Source organism: Furipterus horrens, unplaced genomic scaffold (genome assembly GCF_987537825.1).
Source record: "Furipterus horrens unplaced genomic scaffold, mFurHor1.1.pri manual_scaffold_3, whole genome shotgun sequence".
In the NCBI taxonomy this organism is placed as follows: Eukaryota; Metazoa; Chordata; class Mammalia; order Chiroptera; family Furipteridae; genus Furipterus; species Furipterus horrens.
The window spans coordinates 69423942-69441841 of NW_028327173.1; the positions used below are offsets into that span (position 1 = coordinate 69423942).

At 35.4% G+C, this 17900-nt stretch overlaps 1 protein-coding gene across 10 annotated transcripts in view; it reads right to left on the bottom strand.

Annotated features, from left to right (window-relative positions):
* Nucleotides 1-17900, bottom strand: part of ZNF644 (zinc finger protein 644) — a 95739-nt gene that overhangs the window by 6621 nt on the left and 71218 nt on the right. For 4 of the 10 annotated variants that reach the window (XM_090269721.1, XM_090269719.1, XM_090269718.1 and 1 more), the window contains 2 exons: nt 14262-17298; nt 13474-14079 (listed from right to left, as the gene is read on the bottom strand). The exons of 5 other annotated variants lie outside the window; for them this stretch is intronic. In XM_090269721.1, coding sequence (XP_090125847.1) covers nt 13474-14079; nt 14262-17268 — 3613 coding nt within the window. In that variant the 5' untranslated portion in view covers nt 17269-17298. Of the gene's footprint in view, nt 1-11522; nt 11646-13473; nt 14080-14261; nt 17299-17900 lie in introns of those variants that run through there. One more of the 10 variants, XM_090269728.1, reaches the window with a different exon arrangement.

Below are 17900 nucleotides of genomic sequence, written 5' to 3' on the forward strand. Positions count from 1 at the left end.
AAATGAAAAAGAAGCATGAATTTCGTAGGTTGGAGTGTTCTATAGCATAGGGGTGGGGGTAGGAAAAGCCATTTGTTGAAAATCCAAATTCTTCTTCAGTGAACACTTTTGTCCTTGTATAAAATGCCTAAAAGACACGGTTTGCGGGTGTACATTGTACAGGGTCCTACACTTCATTTAATGCAAAGCTGTCTACGTCTTGAAATTCTTAATAATTTTTGAACACAGGTAGCTACATTTTCACTTTGCACTGGACCTTGCAAATGATGTAGACAATTCTGGGTACTGAGTAACCACTGCTATAAATATGAAAGGTAGACAACCCTTAGTTCCACTTTTTCATCTCTTAACCCATAAAAAAAACAACTATTACCCCTGACCGGTTGTCTGCTCGATTCCTGGTCAGGGCACTACAAGAAGCAACCAATCAATCCTTCTCTCCCTCTCTTCCCCCTGCCCCTCTGTAAAAAAAAAAAAAAAAAAAAAAAAAAAAAAATCTTTACCAAAAAACCTATTATGAACAATTATTAAATCCCACTCTCCTATAATCCATTCAAATTGGAAAAGACTTCCCTAGTCCCCATACCAATTATTTGTTTCTCGCTATATTCTGCCATAATCAAACCGGTCATTATTCCCAAGGTGTATATATGAAGCAGTTTAAGTGGTTTATTGTTATGAAAAGCAATGTTCCTTTCCAATCAGAATTAAACATATATATAGAGATAGATCCACAATGAGCAACCTCAGAAGTATATTTTTATCTTTTTTTTTTTACCTTGGTATTTTCACTCCAAAATTGGATATTTTTTTAGTACCCCAAGTTACTTTCCTCAAGTTTTAGAGTCTGCATTATCAATAACTACAAAAAAATAAAATAAATTTTAAAAAAATCACTAACCTAGAATCACAGAGCAGTACGGGTAAAGTTAATTAGATTTTGCATAGCTTAACATTTTACCTGGAGTAGGATGAGATACAAAATACCTGAAAAGCATATTTCCTTTGCCTTAACTTAAGTATGAGGTTTATGGCTTAATATTAGTCTAGAAGAGACAGGTAGCTTGAGTTTGCCCTATAAAGTAGGAGACTGTATTAAGGGTAGCAACAGCCTCATACGCTCAGTTCAAAAAAAGAGTTAAAACAAATAAAGGCCGCCTTTATTTAAACATGGGTCTCCTTGGAAGAAGAAAAAGTACATTCAATTTGTAGAAGCCTCTGCTAATTTAAAGTAGAGGGGATGACAAGTAAAACAATATTTTGAGCAAGTATTTTCAAGATGAGAAGGGAAAAGTTAAACATAAAGATGATACTTGATCATATTTTTAGAAACAGAGAAACTGGAGGCAGACTAGTTCTTCCAGCTTGCCACAACTGAAAAGCTAACAATAATACCCCAGCTACAATTTGCTTAACTGGTCAAGACAGTAAATGGATCATTTCTGTGGTGACAAGTAAGAAAAAATATTTAAAATTTCTCCTTGAGGTTGGTTGGACTTGTGTGCTGTTTTATTAACCAAAACAGGCCCTTATCAATATCAAACACATCTAAAATTGGCATAAATATTAAAATACAAAATGACAAATCTGCTTTAAATCACTGTTGTTCAGAATTAGCTGAATATTATCACACTCACTGCCTTCTAAAATGCTTGGTATTTCCAAAATACAATTTTGTATTTAGAAGGAGTAATTAAATCATTGTTCCTGATCACAAAATTAGCTAAAAAAGGATAATGCCTTACTTTAAAAGTTCTGTTAAATTATCTTTAATATAATCACATTCAACTTTAAAAATCAGATAGGGTTCACAGTAATAGTAAGTCTAAATATCACATAGATCTGATTTGGCTTTTTGTAATTTTGAAGTACTTTAGACATTCCAGCCAAAATTCACTCTCTACAATCAAACATGGTGCTGATCAGATTATCTTCTGTCTGAAGTGATTTCCAGCTAAAGCCATGATTAAATATATATTCTAAACACTGGATGCCAAGAATTAACTTCATTCCTCCTGTTACAGTAGAATGAGTAGCAGGGGCAAAATAAAGGCAGGACCCTCACCATTGCAATTTTAAAAGAACTTAATAAAGGAGGCTACAAGCAGAGGAAGATGTGTCTCACCTGCTAACTCAGCAGTCCTGAGCCTGGCCCGATAATATTGCCAGGTGTTCCAACATCATGAGAAAACACCATCCTAACATGGGAGGAGGGCAGTCCTTGGAATATGTGTCCTTTCTACTATCTGGGAAGGAGAGCCTTTGAAACTGCGTTTACATTCCAAGGCCCAAAAAGCGGGAAAGTGCCCATGGTGCTTACAGGAAGAAGCCCATTAATATTGGGTACTCACGCCCCAGTCCTGGAAAGCTGGCACCACCTTTACCTGTCAATCAATATGTAACTTCTTCACCCCGTCCCCCATTCCGCCCACTAAATAAGTCCTGAGAACAAAGAACTTGCTCTATTGGTGCTCTTGGCCCTCTGTCCCCCACCCCTCTGGCCACCAGGCCTCTGGCCAAACTAGGGCGAGGCTTGCCATCCCAATCTTTGGCCACACTTGCTTTTCTCTCCCATTCACTAATAAATTTTGTGTGCACACTAATAGGCTCACTGATCTGTAACTCTTTACTGCTGCAGTAAGAACCAGGGTTTCTCCAGTAACACTCCAACTCCAGACACAACAAAGAAATAGTAAATCCTACTTTTTTTCCACTTCCTAGATACATGAGGAACCACCAGTCTCTACAAAGCCATCCTCTTGCTCTAACAATGAAAGGAGAACAACTGTGTATTATTTTACTATTTCCATAAAGTCACTGAAAGCGGAATTCTTAGTTTAGCTTTGGCCAGGAAAATACCTTGTTACTGTAAGGCATAATTACATCTTAATCCAGATTATAAACATTCAAACAATGTTAGAATAGAAATCATTAAGAAAAAAGCAAAAACTAGAAATCATAGCAAACACAACACTCGTTCGGCAGCCGTCCGTCTCGAGAGACGATGGTGTAGCTTCTCAACAGTCTATCTGCACCGCCGAAACTGGCTGTGCAGTCCAACTCGGGAGTGACACGGTATCTGTCTCCTCCCGTGTTGAATCGACATCTGGCGATGACGCTGGAGTGTCCTCTCCAGTGAAGCTGAACCTACAGAGCCTGGGCAGGGTGATATGGAGGGTCTGCTGTTGCCCATGCAGCAGACCCCCCCTCTCTTCCCAGCTGAAGGGTCCAAGGGAAAGACGGAGTCAATACAGCTTGGCTTCAGGTGCGCCGCAGGAGTTGCCGGTGTTGACTACAATGTCAAACCGCCTTAGGGACTCCAGCTCCGGATTTTCTGTCGGGGTTTACTCCCTTAGCCTTTCCCCTGAAGAGGTATGCCGCAAGGCAGCGGAGGTTTTTTGGAGTCAGAGTTTTCCTTCTCTGAAACAACACTACAAGTGAGGTTATTAGACATATTTTAAAAAGCCAAACACAAAAATCCAAGTTAGGGCAATTGTTAAAAAAACAAACAAACAAAAAAGCAACAACAAGATATAAAAAGCAAAACTCAGGAAGTTAAGTAACAGACCCGAAAGGAATGCTAGGGGACTAGTTAATACTTTTATGGAAAACAAGATGTTGGTCAAAAAAAGACTGTCAATCAAACAGAATTCCGAAATTTTATAACCAATGACCAACAAAAGTAGGCATCATAAAACATAAATATATGCCACAATGATAGAAACTCTAAGGCTCCATTCTCCTAAAAACAAACTTACTGACTGAGGAAGTGTGATTATTGCCTCGTTGCAGTGGTTAGCTGGATGTGAGGTGTTGTCAGATAAGTGACAGCCTGTGAGGTAATGGAGCCTACCCTTATTATCATCCGCATATCATCTATTATGCCTCCTTTACATTCCCATTCTCATTGTTCTGGTTCAGGACTCCTAAAATTACTTTACCTACAATTTCTCCACTTCCCGCCCAAATTCTTTACACATTCTTTTAAAAAAATTATTTAAAGCAAATTCTTAAAAAACATCTTTAGTAGCCCCTTATAAAATTAATGCCTAGCCCTGGCTGCTGTTGCTCAGTGGATTGAGCATCGGCCTGTGAGCCAAGTGTCACTGGTTCGATTCCCAGTCAGGGCACATGACTAGGTTGCATGTCATGTCCCCAGTTGGGGGCGCGAGTAAGAGGCAACCACACAGTGATGTTTCTCTCCCTCTCTTTCTCCTTTCCCCTCTCTCTAAAAACAAACAAACAAATAATTTAAAAAAATTAATGCCAACACCCACAGATCAGCGTTCTAGTAGTTTATGCCCTTTACCTCTATTCCTTTATCTCCTACTTCCTAGTTATTATTTTCAATAAACTTCCCATATTGTCCCAAGTTGCTCCCTCCCACAGATATGCTCCTGACCTATCCCAGACCTCCATTTCCTTTTCAATCAGCTACTCTTCAGGATCCAAATCAAATACTTCCGAAAGCCTTGTTGGGTCCTGCCCTAGCTCAAAGTACCATCTTCCTTCCATTTTCCACAGTATTTCATGCACATGTCTCCAATGGAACTTACACTTTGTCCTGTATTAGTTATATATCTATGTGCTTCTACAATATTGTAAGATCAATTTATCTCTGCAGTACAATGCATAAACCATAGTAAGAACTGAAAAAAACATTCTCATTAAATTAGTGAATAAATCAGCCAGTCACTTTTTTAGTATAGTGGGCAATTAGCCCAATTCTCGCTGGCATAATAAAACAATTAGTATCCGTAGGCTGACTCTAAATACTACAACGATTAAATTATATCCAGTCTACTGTTTCACAAGACAGAAATAAAAACATTTTAGAAACATTACCATCAAAATCATTGTGAAAAAAATAAAGTTTGACACTAGTCTTCCATTACCTGAAAATTTTACGCAACTTGGACATTTCATTACCTTGCTAATCCTGAGTACAGCACAGTATATTACTGTGCAGATAAATATATAGATATACACCTGAATGCAAAATCAGTACTACAGAGATAAGTTATGGCCAAGAAAACATGAAACCCATCTTTCATTGTGTAAGGGATAGCTTTCTAAAATACAAGATTGACCATATCATTCCTTTACTTTTTTTCCCCCTTATTTTAAAAAATCCTTCAATGATTTCCTAAAATTTTTAGCATGCATTGAAACCATCGACCCTACCTTTCTGCAATCCCCATCTTCCCAAACACCTATAACTGAATCTCCCAGCAACTCTTGAATTCCAAATTTCATCCCCTTGTATCCCATTATGTTCTTCTCTCTACCTGGAATGGCCTACCTTATTTCTTCCTAAAGCTACTCATCCTCCAAGTTCAGGGCCTAGCTGAACCATTAGAAAGCTTTCCGTAACACCACACTTGTACTCATCCCACTGGATCATAATTACATTAATGTAGCTGAAGTGCAAGGTTTTTACAGCCTCAGAGCTAGCACAGTCCTGGTACAATAACTTAAACTTTTGTTAAGTGAACAAAAATTTTGACCATTGGTTTTATTTTTCTCTCTCATTTTAAACATAATGACAAGTAATATGCCAGCATGAACTATTTTTGTTTTTTCTTTTTATGCTCTATTTAACAATGAGACAAACAGTAAAGGCAGAAAGAAGGAAGAAAGGAACACAATTTAATTCCCAACTCCCCTAAAAAGAAGGGCTAGACTAAAATACTTTGAACTCCTACAACATTTATATCCAATATACCATTTATCAGTTTTGCAATTTGATAGTTTTATATGTGTGGCCAACAATGCTTTGCTAAGCTCTTTGATGACAGGCATAGGTTTCATACTTCTCATAAATTCCCCATATAGCCTAGTATGGAGGAATTACCAAGGTGTTTGCTTTAACCAGAAGCCAGTTTGCTCTTTTATAGTTTAATCATAATCAACACTTTCCACTTGTACTCTTCTGGGCTAAATGAATCATTATAAAAGTATTCAATTTCTTAAAGATGCATTATTTTAATAATATTTTAAAAGACACTGCAGAGACCTTCATAATAAGGACATGTAACTTAATGCACCTTGAGAAGCTGTCACAATACTATTTTTTTTTCTTTCCATCACAGCAGAAAATGTTCCTACAGCACTTCCCATAATATATGAATTACTTTTCTGGTGGCTTATACAGGCAACTCAGCACCTGGCTCTGTGCTACATGTTCGTTAGCACTTGTTGTTATAGGTCACTATGACCAATTGTGTCATTATAGCTGAAAGTAAGTAAAAGATCCTATTAGGTAACATGCAATCTACTATTCCACTTGAGTAAATGGTATGAAAAATAAAACACTGACCCTACTAAAAAGCAAATGTAGATACAATACATTAGTAGTATTATATTGAATAACAGGCTCTAGTACCAATTTTTTTAATTATATTTTTTTCTCATTAAAAGTCATTCTTTAATTATGTTTGTGAGGCTTTTTGTTGAAGAATAGCAACAATCATGCTTTACTTCCAAAATGTTATCATGGAAGTGTCTGAAAATAATGAAATAAAGCCCTTCTCCCAACTATACTTGCATATAAAATATTTTTCTTACATTAATTTTAAGTAATTAGAAATTTCTAATTTACTTTAAATACCAAAAGATCAGTATTTGATTTAAAAATATGATATATAGGTACATTTGAATTCAATGAAGACAGAAAACTAACTTGCTGCCACAGAAGTGTTATAATTTCTAAAACATTACTGATTCTCGCCCCGGCTGGTGTGGCACAGTGGATTGAGCGCCTGCCTGCAAACCAAACAAGTCTCCAGTTCAATTCCTAGTCAGGGGGTATGTGAGAGGCAACAGACTGATGTTTCTCTCCCACATCGATGCTTCTCTTCCTCTCTTTCTCCTTTTCTGAAAATAAATAAACCTTTAAAATATCACTGATTCTCATCAGTATCAGTCCCTAAGACAAAGAGTCACTTAAGGGGAATGTTTTCAATCTGTGGGTAGTGACTTCTTTGTGGGTAGTAAATCAGTTTACTGGGTGGGTCATGACCAGCATTAATTTTTAATGAGAAAGGCTACAACAGAAAATATTAGAGCGCATCAGTCAATTCAGGTGAGTGAATGAGTAGGTGTATGTGTGAGTTTGAATAAAGGGTCAAGATATAAAATGGAGTCCCAATAAAATGTTGAATACAACTGTTACACTTCATTCTTTTCAAGAGGTAACAGACTGTGCAAACATGCATTCACCTTACTGGTATATTTCCTTCCACAAGATTCTCTCTATTCAGACTTTATTTCCCTTCCTTCACCTGCTGTACTTAGAGCTCAAATTTCTTTTGGTTCCTGATTGCAGATTAAGTTGATAGAATACACTTTGCCTTAAGTAATTTAAAATATTTTAGAAATTTTAATAACCAGGGTGACCATATAATATATTGTCCAATCCTGGACACTTATGAAAGAGGTACTATTATTTGTTTGGAAAACAGGACTAAACCAGTGTTTATGGTTATTCTGTTAATAACTTAGTAATACTGTGTTCTTAATACTGCCAGTATATAAAATATATCATTTAATGAAAATATCAAACACAAAAAAGCCAATAGTTCAAAGGTCCAAAAGCATTTAATATAAACTATGAAACTTCTAATTTGCAATGAAAATTGAGTGTTCTTATTAGACTGTATAAGTAATTAACCAGGAACCAATTTGTTTCAGCATGCAGAACATTAATCTATACAGAGCAAAACCTGAAAAAGAAGTCTATAATGTAGTCTATATTAATTGGAAGAAGTTCTTGAATAAGAAGTATGCCTTGAATTTACAATATAGAATATAAAGCCAACCCTTTGGTACTAGTCTCTTTAGATAAAAATCCATTTAAAAAGTAAAACAACTTCATAAATAATTATTCACAATGAAGGCACATGGAAATTATTAAATAATTTATTTGAACCTACCCAATGGATGATAAACTCTGTCAGTTCTGGGCAAAATTTTAATCTGTGAAGTTTATTCTTTTCTGACAAATTAACTTTGTCCCAAGAATGGCTACCTCTTCCATCTCTTCAATTCCAAAGCTTTCCTACTTTCTTCATCATTTCCTTTTACTAAAATTAGGAAGAATGTTACATTTTAATTTATATTTGAGACCACATAAGTTAGTTTTGATGTTACACAGTTCTGGCATTTCAAGCATCCTTTAACTCAAAAAAAGTAAAAAGCTTTCTTAGGGCTCCTGATTCCCAGTTCTGTGCTCTTTCCACTTCATTTTTTTTGGCCCTTTCCCTTTCTCAGTCTTAGGGTTTATGCATGATAACCTTCAAAAGATATGCAAAGTCTATATACAGAAACATTTTTATCTGTGGATGAATAAGTAAGTGCATGTTTCTGGTATGGGCCCATTGCTTTTATAAAATTCTCAAAGCGGTCAATGACCCTTCCCCTCCACCCCAAATTGAGAACCATCATGTTAGAAGTGTTTGAGTCATTAGTAAATAACTATTTGAGGAAACAAAGAGGCTTCTTTTCAGGCCAGCTAGAATATTTCTCCCACCTCAAAAGGCCACCAGTTTCCAAAGAAGAGGCCAGGAGCTAGTGGCTTCTAAGAAGGCTTGGGACTTGGGATTCTATCACAGGTAACCAAGCAGGCCTTTAGTATTTGTCCTGGTATACCTAAGCTTTTTCTTTAAGAGTAGGCTACATAATAAAAATGTACATGAATGAAATTGAACTAGGGACAGAGTTTCTAGACATTTTCGTGGAGGCCTTAGTCCTATTTTCCTTTTACTTTGTTCCAATTTTGTGATATACTGGGATTAAGGTAAAGTTTTTAAAAAATGATTTTGTATTTTATTACTCAAAACTATATATATTCTTGAAAAATGCTTTTTCCTCATATGAATCAATCTCTTATTAAGACATCTTCTGTATAGCTCCCTTTATTAATAACCCAGTGGAACCCTCCAGGACCACAGACTGGGACCACTGCTTTATACCAGTGAAACTATTATGAGGGAAGAGAATAGGCATGTGATGTTTAAATATAATAAAGAATTCCCTATTTGGAAAACAAAAATATTATTAAAGCTGTTTTTTTTCTTTTTAAAAAAAATTCTTAGTATAGCTCTAGTGTTCAGGAAGATTTTAACAATCAGGGGAAAAGTTTCAGAATTTCCAAGAAAATAAAGTATGCATTTTGTATTTTTCTTAAAAGTGAGTAAGGGCAGTAAAAAATACGATGGTAGACTTTCTTCAGCTTTTCACTTCTCTTCTCTTTGCCCTAGAACTGCCAAACACTATACTGGGTTGACCAAAAAGTTAGTTTGGTAGCGCTTAGTTGTCTTTAATTTCATTTGAAACAATTTTTATATTGAAGATGGAAGAAAATATGCAAACTTTCGGCATATTACACTTCATTATTTAAAGAAAGGTAAAAACACAACTGAAACGCAAAAGAAGATCTATGCAGTGTATGGAGAGGGTACTGTGACTGAAAAGAACGTGTCAAAAGTGGTTTGTGAAGTTTCGTGCTGGATAGTTCTTGCTGGATGATGCTCCGTTATACCACATGGGAGATAGCCGACCTACTCAAAATATCCAAATCAATAAAATGAAAAATGTCTTTTATATTATTGAAAAAGCTAAGTGGACTTTTTGGCCAATCCAATATTTCCTAACACTTTTAACATTTTGGTGTTTACTTTTTTCTCTAATAAAATTTTTTGATGATAATGTGTTCATTAGAATGCACTCTTGGTCAATGAAGAGTTACTGTCAGTTTGTTATAAGCAGTTAGTCCTACATTTTGAAAGATTTTCACATGAGGAAAAAGCATTTTTAATGGACTAAAACATCTGTACTAATAAATTTGCCTTGTTGAATATTTGAGTAATGCACCTGAATTGACAGAATAGAACATTTTCTGAAATCTAATCTATGCCTAACCATTTCTTGGATCCCTGCTCTTTCTAATTAGACTCTTGTTTATTCAGTCTTTACCAGAAAGGACCCCTCTTAAACCCAACTTTATTTTAGGACTTTCAAACAGCTTCCTTCTGTATGTGGTAGATAATAGTGATTAAAACAAAGGTCTAGGGTAAGTCAGCCTTGATTTGAATTTAAAATTTGCTATTAATAACTGCATAAGTTTGGGCAATTTAAGTTCTCTAAGCCCTAGTTTCTGATAAAACTGAGAGAATTATAGTACCTAAAACTCACAGTGGTTGTGAAGATAAATATACATGTAAGCTGCATAGCACAGTGCCTGACACAATAGTCAATACAAGTGACTATGATAACAATATTGATTTTCTGTTTCACAATGTTTAATTCTCATTGCCTCCTGACTCTTCTGTCTGCAGTCACCTTTCAAGCTTGATGAAGGTAGGAGTAATATAAAAACTAAAACCTCATAGTAGAAGAACTAATGCAGTAGAGTAAAACTCACTCTATTCCCCCTCCTTTTAATATAAATGGTCAATGGTCATCCCTGGTCATTTATATATAAAGTCAAAAGACAAAGTAAAGAAGCAGATAAAAGAAATTAGTATGATTACAAGTACTTCTTTGATAGCAAGAACATACTGGATATAAGCCACAGGAAGACATGAGAAAGAACAAAAAGTTGGGAAAATAACAAGAAGAAGAAAGCAGAAGGCAGTGATCTAAAAGAGCAAGAGAAATAAAAGGATTGGAAGGAGAATTTTAAGCAAAAGGATTTATGTAGATCTATTTAGTAAAGAGAGTATATTTTAAGATGTGAGAGTAATGAGATTTGCTAAAGCAGGGTAGCTTGAAAGGCTACAAGCGAAAGAGCAATACATTTTGTTGAGTAAAAAGCAGTATTATACATGAGTAAGCTAATAAAATTTTCACAAACTATCAGTATGAAGAGCTACCTGTAAGGTTGGGCTAACCAACTCAGAAATGTACATGTTAACATTTACATGGATAGATATATTTATTTATCCTAAACATAGTGTAGGGGCATTAAAAGAAAAATCTATTCCGTTGTCAACATGGGCCATTACTAAGGCCTGCCCCTCTAAAGATTTTATCTATAGACTAATGAAAACTCATTAGATTGCTTAGTTTTCTAATGATGCTATTGTATATAGATTAAATTTCATGATAATTTCCTCTCTTATCTAATGAAACATTTCTCTAAGCTAAAACTACAATCTTTTCTTCTTTCTTTCTTTTTTTTTTTGTTTGTTTTTTACCAGAGTGTTGTCTTCCTGGAATCTACTAACAAAAATAAATTTAAAAGTCAAAAATAGTATAATTTAAAAATCAATGGGAATAATGTAGACTCAAAAGTTCCACACCTCTATTGTTTTTTTCCAAAGTTAATTAGAGCCAAATAAAAAATAAAAACTTGTTTAAAATTATATCTAACAGTTTACAAGTTGCTGAGATTTAATGTGTATTCAGATGCAAATGCTGCTTAGCAAAGAAAGCCTAAATATCTGAATTAGCACCACTCTGGTGAGAAAAAAAAGTGTATTGTATCAAACAGACTTGCTGTGTTATCTGTTCAAACATACCTGTACCAGTCACAAGTCCAGCACTCTTCTTTCGTGCATAAGCGCGTAAGTGGTTGGACAGGCTAACAGCACTTGTAAACGTCGTATTGCAATGCACACATGTTCTAAGCTTCACAGGCATACCTATCATTCAAAAGAAAACTATAATCCAGTTCTCACTTCTAAAAGCGTGAAGTACCACAATAAAGATGGTTTAAAAAACGTTCATTGAATTAGCTTAAGATAAGGAGGAGGAATTCAGTTAATTATTATTAGTTTGCAGTTAGTGTTTAGAGCCAACCCATGCTCTTAGGAAAGGTGGAAGAAGTGTCTTGAACCTTGGAGCTCCTCTAGATTTAACACCTGTAATCACTTTCTTGCAGATTTCTGTGTTACGCAGATCATTTCCTAACCCTAAAATACAATCCTGTGATTTGGATAACATAAAAAAAAGTTTTTTTAATTAAGTCTAGTTAACGAAGTGGTAAAGTGTTCTACCCACAAAACCATAAAAGGCTCAATACTAAATTAGGCTTTCTGATGAAGGCGGGTGAAAAAGCGCTAAAACACACCACTGAATGGTGTTAGACACAACATTTTATTCAGGGCATTTTATGTTCATAGTTCTGCAGAATCAATAAGGAAAGTTAATTATTTGAAGTTTTTTTCTAAAATCTTTGTGCTAAATAAATGATCAACAAACTAATATCTTTGTCATCACAGGAAAGAAAACATGTTGAAACAATAAGAACCCCCTGACTTCTCAGACAACCCTTACTCCCAAAACACATTTCAGTTGGTGTTTTCAACATTACTGTGACAGCCACAAACACGGTTTCTCTCTCTGAAGTGTACTACACCCTGGTCAACACAGCTAACACATCTTTCTTACATTTTATCCTTCTGAAAAATGCTGAAAATCTGACTTGGAAAGTCTTCATATAAAAGAAAGAGCCCTACTTAACCAGAAGCCCATAAAGATAACTGTTTTTCAGACAACTTACAGTGCAAGGTAATCTTCCCTTAAATCAAAACTGCCTTATAAATATTTGGGATATCCCAATGTCTGCCCAAAATAAATAAATCAATATTACAGTCATTTTATTTAGTATTAACCCACTGACCAACTTTTACCTTAGACACATTCAACTCAGGGCTAAAATTATGAAACCATCTAAGTTAATCTTTAATATTCTTAACCTCCAAAAGAAACTGATAAGGACACTTAAATTTTTTTCTAGTCTAAAAGTATAAATCAAGACTTAGCAATACCAAATAAAGTTTGGTTACTTTATCTACCATATCATTTATCAACACATACAAAATACTCCTTCGAGGAGGAAAAACTATTGGCGCACAAGCACTAAGCTAACCCATCTGTCTGTTCCATTAGAACACTAATGTAAAAACTAAACCCCAGACAACTGTTTCATACTCATGACGGTTCTCCAAAACCAAACTGTCCCACAATATGATGAGGAATTGGAAAGGGAGAAATTTCTTTTGGGTAATCAAAACACACAACAGATACCAATCCATTCGGTTTCAAGAGTTTGTTCCTAGCAGTAGGAAAACCAACAGCTAAGTACTGAAAACATTATCACCTTGGAGCACTTGGAGCACTGGCAAAAATACGACAGAGGTTTTGCCTTTTCAGTAACACTATGCTTTTGAACGTCGACCTCCCATCCAATGAACCCATCCCCCAGTCACAGCAGATCTTATTTTTACACATCAGGTTTCTGTTTGTTATTGCTTTTGTTCTCACCTTACTTTTTACCAAGAAATGAAGCACAGAGAATTCAGTGGTGAGCATCAATTGATGATTTTTACAGAAATGACAGTATAACCAATCTCTGCCCTGTAAAAAAAGCAGCTTAAAAAGATTTGAAGAAAGCATTTTCTACAAATACTCCAATAAGCATAACTAAATTGTTTAAATTATGGGAGATAGTCATAAATGTCCTCTTACCTGAATGCAAAGTCAAGTCCATTTTTTGTGGTTGATACATTAATGAACTGTCTTCATTTAATGGAAGAACACATTTCTGAACAAATCTCTTTCTTGCAGTTTGATTATGGATCTTTTGAGGAAAGATAGCAGAATTCCTTTCTTCTCCCATCCTTTTATTTTTAAGCAGTTCTATCAATGTAAGAGACTGATTCTTTTTTCCACTGGGCAGTTCTGGTTTTGTTTCATCATATTCATGTAAGAAACTCAGCCCTTCTTCCTCTGATGCAGATACTGAAATAGCTTCAGTCTTTAGGCCATTACGGTATGCTTCAAGAGGTATAACATTTTGGGATAGAAAGTCATCACTTGATGAAAGTTTTTGAGCTACAAATGGTCTGGGAATAATACGGCGACTGTTCAATGCCTTTAAGATTTTTTCATATTTTTCTTCATTTTGCATCATCTCATTCAGAACACAAATTGGAGATTTGTGAGCATCCCACTTGGTCTTTCCAAGTCTTTTCAGGTGGCCTCTAACATGATTTGATAATCCAATTTTAGTATCAAACCAACCACCACAGAGCTGACAAGTGTGTTCGGAAGTGGTTTCAGACTTCTCTATAGCTAAAAAAAATTTTTTTAAGAGTGATATCAGAATTTTTTTTATAAACTGACCATCTTAAAGCCAATCAACTCTGAAATATGAAATTATGTGATGCTAATAAAGACTGAATTTGAGCAAAACTTTCAAATTCCTTGAATTTGAATACAGACATATTAGCCAAAGTATCTACAGGAAAACTTACCTTTTCTAACTCGCTTAACAGGTGTCCCTGTGCCAGTTCTTTTGAAATGTTGCATTTTGTCACTTGTGGCTATTTGTTCCGGTGATACAACATGACGGGCTTCATAGCTTAATCCTGCTCTGTGAAGATGTCCCCGGACATGATTTGACAACCCAACACCTGTTTCAAATGTTGCTGGGCAGTAAGGACATGATTTCTTCTCAAGAGACAAATCAGTCCAATGAAAAACAGAACTATGCTTTGACAACGAAGTTTCTGCACTTTCTAAATGCTGAGGATCATGTATGTCATGCAAAAAGTTATTAGTTCCAGCATCTTCATAATATTCAAAATAAAAGCCATCATTCTGATCATAACTAAGTGTAGTATTTTCTCCAGGCTCTTGACCTTCCACCTTGCTTTTAAATAGAGGGAATAAGTTTACATGTTCTTGATTAATATCATTATAGGTTTCATCTTCTATAGCCTGTGTAGTGTAGTCACTTAGCTCAACATTATCCCAAGAACTTTCATCTTCTGTTTCATAGCTATCTTTCTTTTCTGCAGAATTAAGTTTCTGCAAGACAACAACAGTCATTTTATGCAAGAAATCTGGATAGCTATCCAAGTCTTCTCCTCCAGCAGAACTTTCCTTCTTAGATTCCTTAACCACTCTCTTTAAAGATACACGCCTGTGGTCTTTGAAGCTTTCTGGCCTTTTGGTGTCAGAGTTGTGAGAGTCTAAAATAAAACTATTGTTGTGAGAATTACTTGATGACGAAAACAGATGTACAGAATTTAATGAATCAGCTTCTTCTTTTTTGAAATGCAGAGGATATGATTCACCTGATTTTTTGATCATCCTGTAGTTTGCATATTTGTGTCTATATAAATAATTGCTATTTGCCTTGGCATTAGATTTCTCTTTTGTTGCTTGATGGAAATACTTAGGTTTTTGGTCAATGCCGCTTTTAATCATTACAGTCTTATGAGAATTATTCTGATTGCACGCATTAACAACACCTGACTGGGCAATGCTTTTCCGAGCTTTTTGTATTCTGTGTGGCCGCTTATGAAATTTTGAAAAATTACTTGATTGTGAGGATGATCCATAAGTTCGCTTCACATCTTGTTTTAAAGCAGAGTTCTTTGGAAATGTGGTTGACTGTTGCCTAATTAATGGTTTAGTGCTATCATCATCTACAGGTTCTTCAAGGATGTTACCTTTTTTTTTACCAGGTCCAAGGGCACTACCAAATGAATCAACGCATGATGATGAATGCAAGTACTCCACGTGTTTTTTCAAAATACTTCTGGCTGAAGTAGTAAAAGGACACATCTTACACACGTAGGTAGCTGACTTTTTGGATGATCCCGTAACAGAGTCTTTCATGAAAGACTTTTTTTGCGTTTTTCTCTGGGCTACCTCAGAACTGATAATAGGGCATTTTACCACTGCTCCATGGGCAATGCCTCGATGACATTCCAATTCATTTTCTGTCACTGCCATGAAGTTACACTCTTCACAGCAGTAGTACCTTTTATCTTTCTCGTGGGTTTTAGCATGTTGCACAAATGTTTTAGGACAATTGGTACCAAATACACACTGAGGACACTGCAATCGTGCACTTCTTCCTTCATCCTGAAGTTCTTTCAACTCACGAATTTCCTCCATCAATTTCTGCCTTCTTTCTTGGTGAATAATCATATGCTTTAGAAGTGAATTACGATCTCGAAATGTCCGCCCACATTCCCTACAGGCATATGGCCTTGGGACATTAAGATGGCGAAAGTGACTATTCCCATCTAAATGATACATCATATGCCTGTGAAGGTGCTTTTTCTCCCTAAAATTCACATTGCACTTTGTACAGGGGTAGAATGATGGCTCTTCGGTGCTGAAAGTAGCAGGTGACTCAGAATCACTTTCTTCACATTTTTTTTTTAAGGTATTTGAAAGAAAAGTGCTAGTATGAACAGGGGAACTATCTTCTCCACACTTATCTGGATTATAAATTATGTGTTGAAAAGCATCCACAGATTCCAAGTCTTCATCAGTTGATTCAGGCTTCACTTTTGATAATGCGTATTTCTGTGAGTCTATTGCTTGCAGTTCTTCATTCTGGTCCAGAAAGTCTACTTCTAGCATCTTTGACTTATTGGGTATACAATTAGAATCACTTAAGCAATCCTCAGTATAACGAGTTATCTTGCTTACATCCATTTTTCGCTTTCTCTTTTTTTCTAGACCCACTTTAGAATGAACTGGAGCTTTATCCACTGTCTCTTCATTAGTCATAAGAAATTGAATGAACTCTTTTTGGGGGTCCCAGTTTGTATCATTTTCTGACCTAAATTCATCTGTACCTGAGGAAATGCCTGTTAATGTATTGACACAATCATCTTTTACTAATAAATCTTCACTATCCTCACCCACCTCTACTTGATTTATTAAAGTGCTATCTGACTTTACACTACTCCCTACTGAATTCTGAATGTCACAACCAGCTGAAGCAGAGGTAGGTAGTTTTTTAATGGAATGGGGTGGATTCTTAGCGTGTGCTACATCTGATAACAAAAACAAAACTTGGTGTTGACTTGTTTTCTGTGGTGTAGACAGCTGAAGATCAGTTGCTGCTTTCAAAGTTGAACAAGATTCTGTTGTTGGCTGATCCACAGGCTGTCCAGTGGTTAATGAAACACTGCCTTTATTCATATTGGAAGTCTTAGTTAAGGAGGAGTGTGAAACTGGTCCATTAACAGCAGCTCCTTTAGGCAAGATAAAGTTTTCACTAGAAACAGTAGGAGCACCAGCATGTATAAATACAGTAGACTGGCCTCCACTTAAGGCTTTTTCAGTTTTGTCCTTTGACAGTTCTTCAGGCAGAGTGAACGTATTACTATTCTGAAATGTCTGACAATCTTTTGGTTTATGAACTCTACTCTCTTTGTCTGAGATAAAATTGCTGTCATCTAGGAGTTCTTCTTTAGCACCAGTAATATCGGTGTTTATCTTCAAATCATCCATATTGTTGGCAAGCCATTTAACACATTTAGTCTAGAAAATGGAAAAGAAAAATTTAGATTTGCATGACTGAAAAATTATTATTAGAATGTATGGAGAGTTGAAAGTACACATTTTTATTAGCTTAATTATACTTGTTACATTGAGATCCTAATACTTTCCTAAGAATAAAGAAACTTAAAAAAATGGAAAGACTTTAAGTGTTTCAAAGATTAAGTTTTTCTTTGTGCTTAGCAACAACCCAATACTGTATATACACAAAATCTCTAAGAAAAAGCAACATAAAAACATGCACAGAGACACATATGATATAAATAAATATGCTACAGATTAACAAAAAACTTTAAAATCCCATATACAGATTGCTAATAAAAAGAAAATTATCTCACTTAAGTAGATTTAGTAAGGATAGTCAATCTATACTAGAGAATAATGTAAATGGTTAAACACTGTAGAGAAGTAAGTTTTGTCACTTAAAAGTTCATTCCAGGAAGAAGGTAACAACACACCATGCAGTAAAGAACTGTACTTGCTATCAACATCAACGGCTAATATATCTAACATTTTTTTAATTTTATAAAAATTTAAGGCTGCTTTGCTCTTAATGTTTAACAGTCTCCTAAAATTCTACTAAT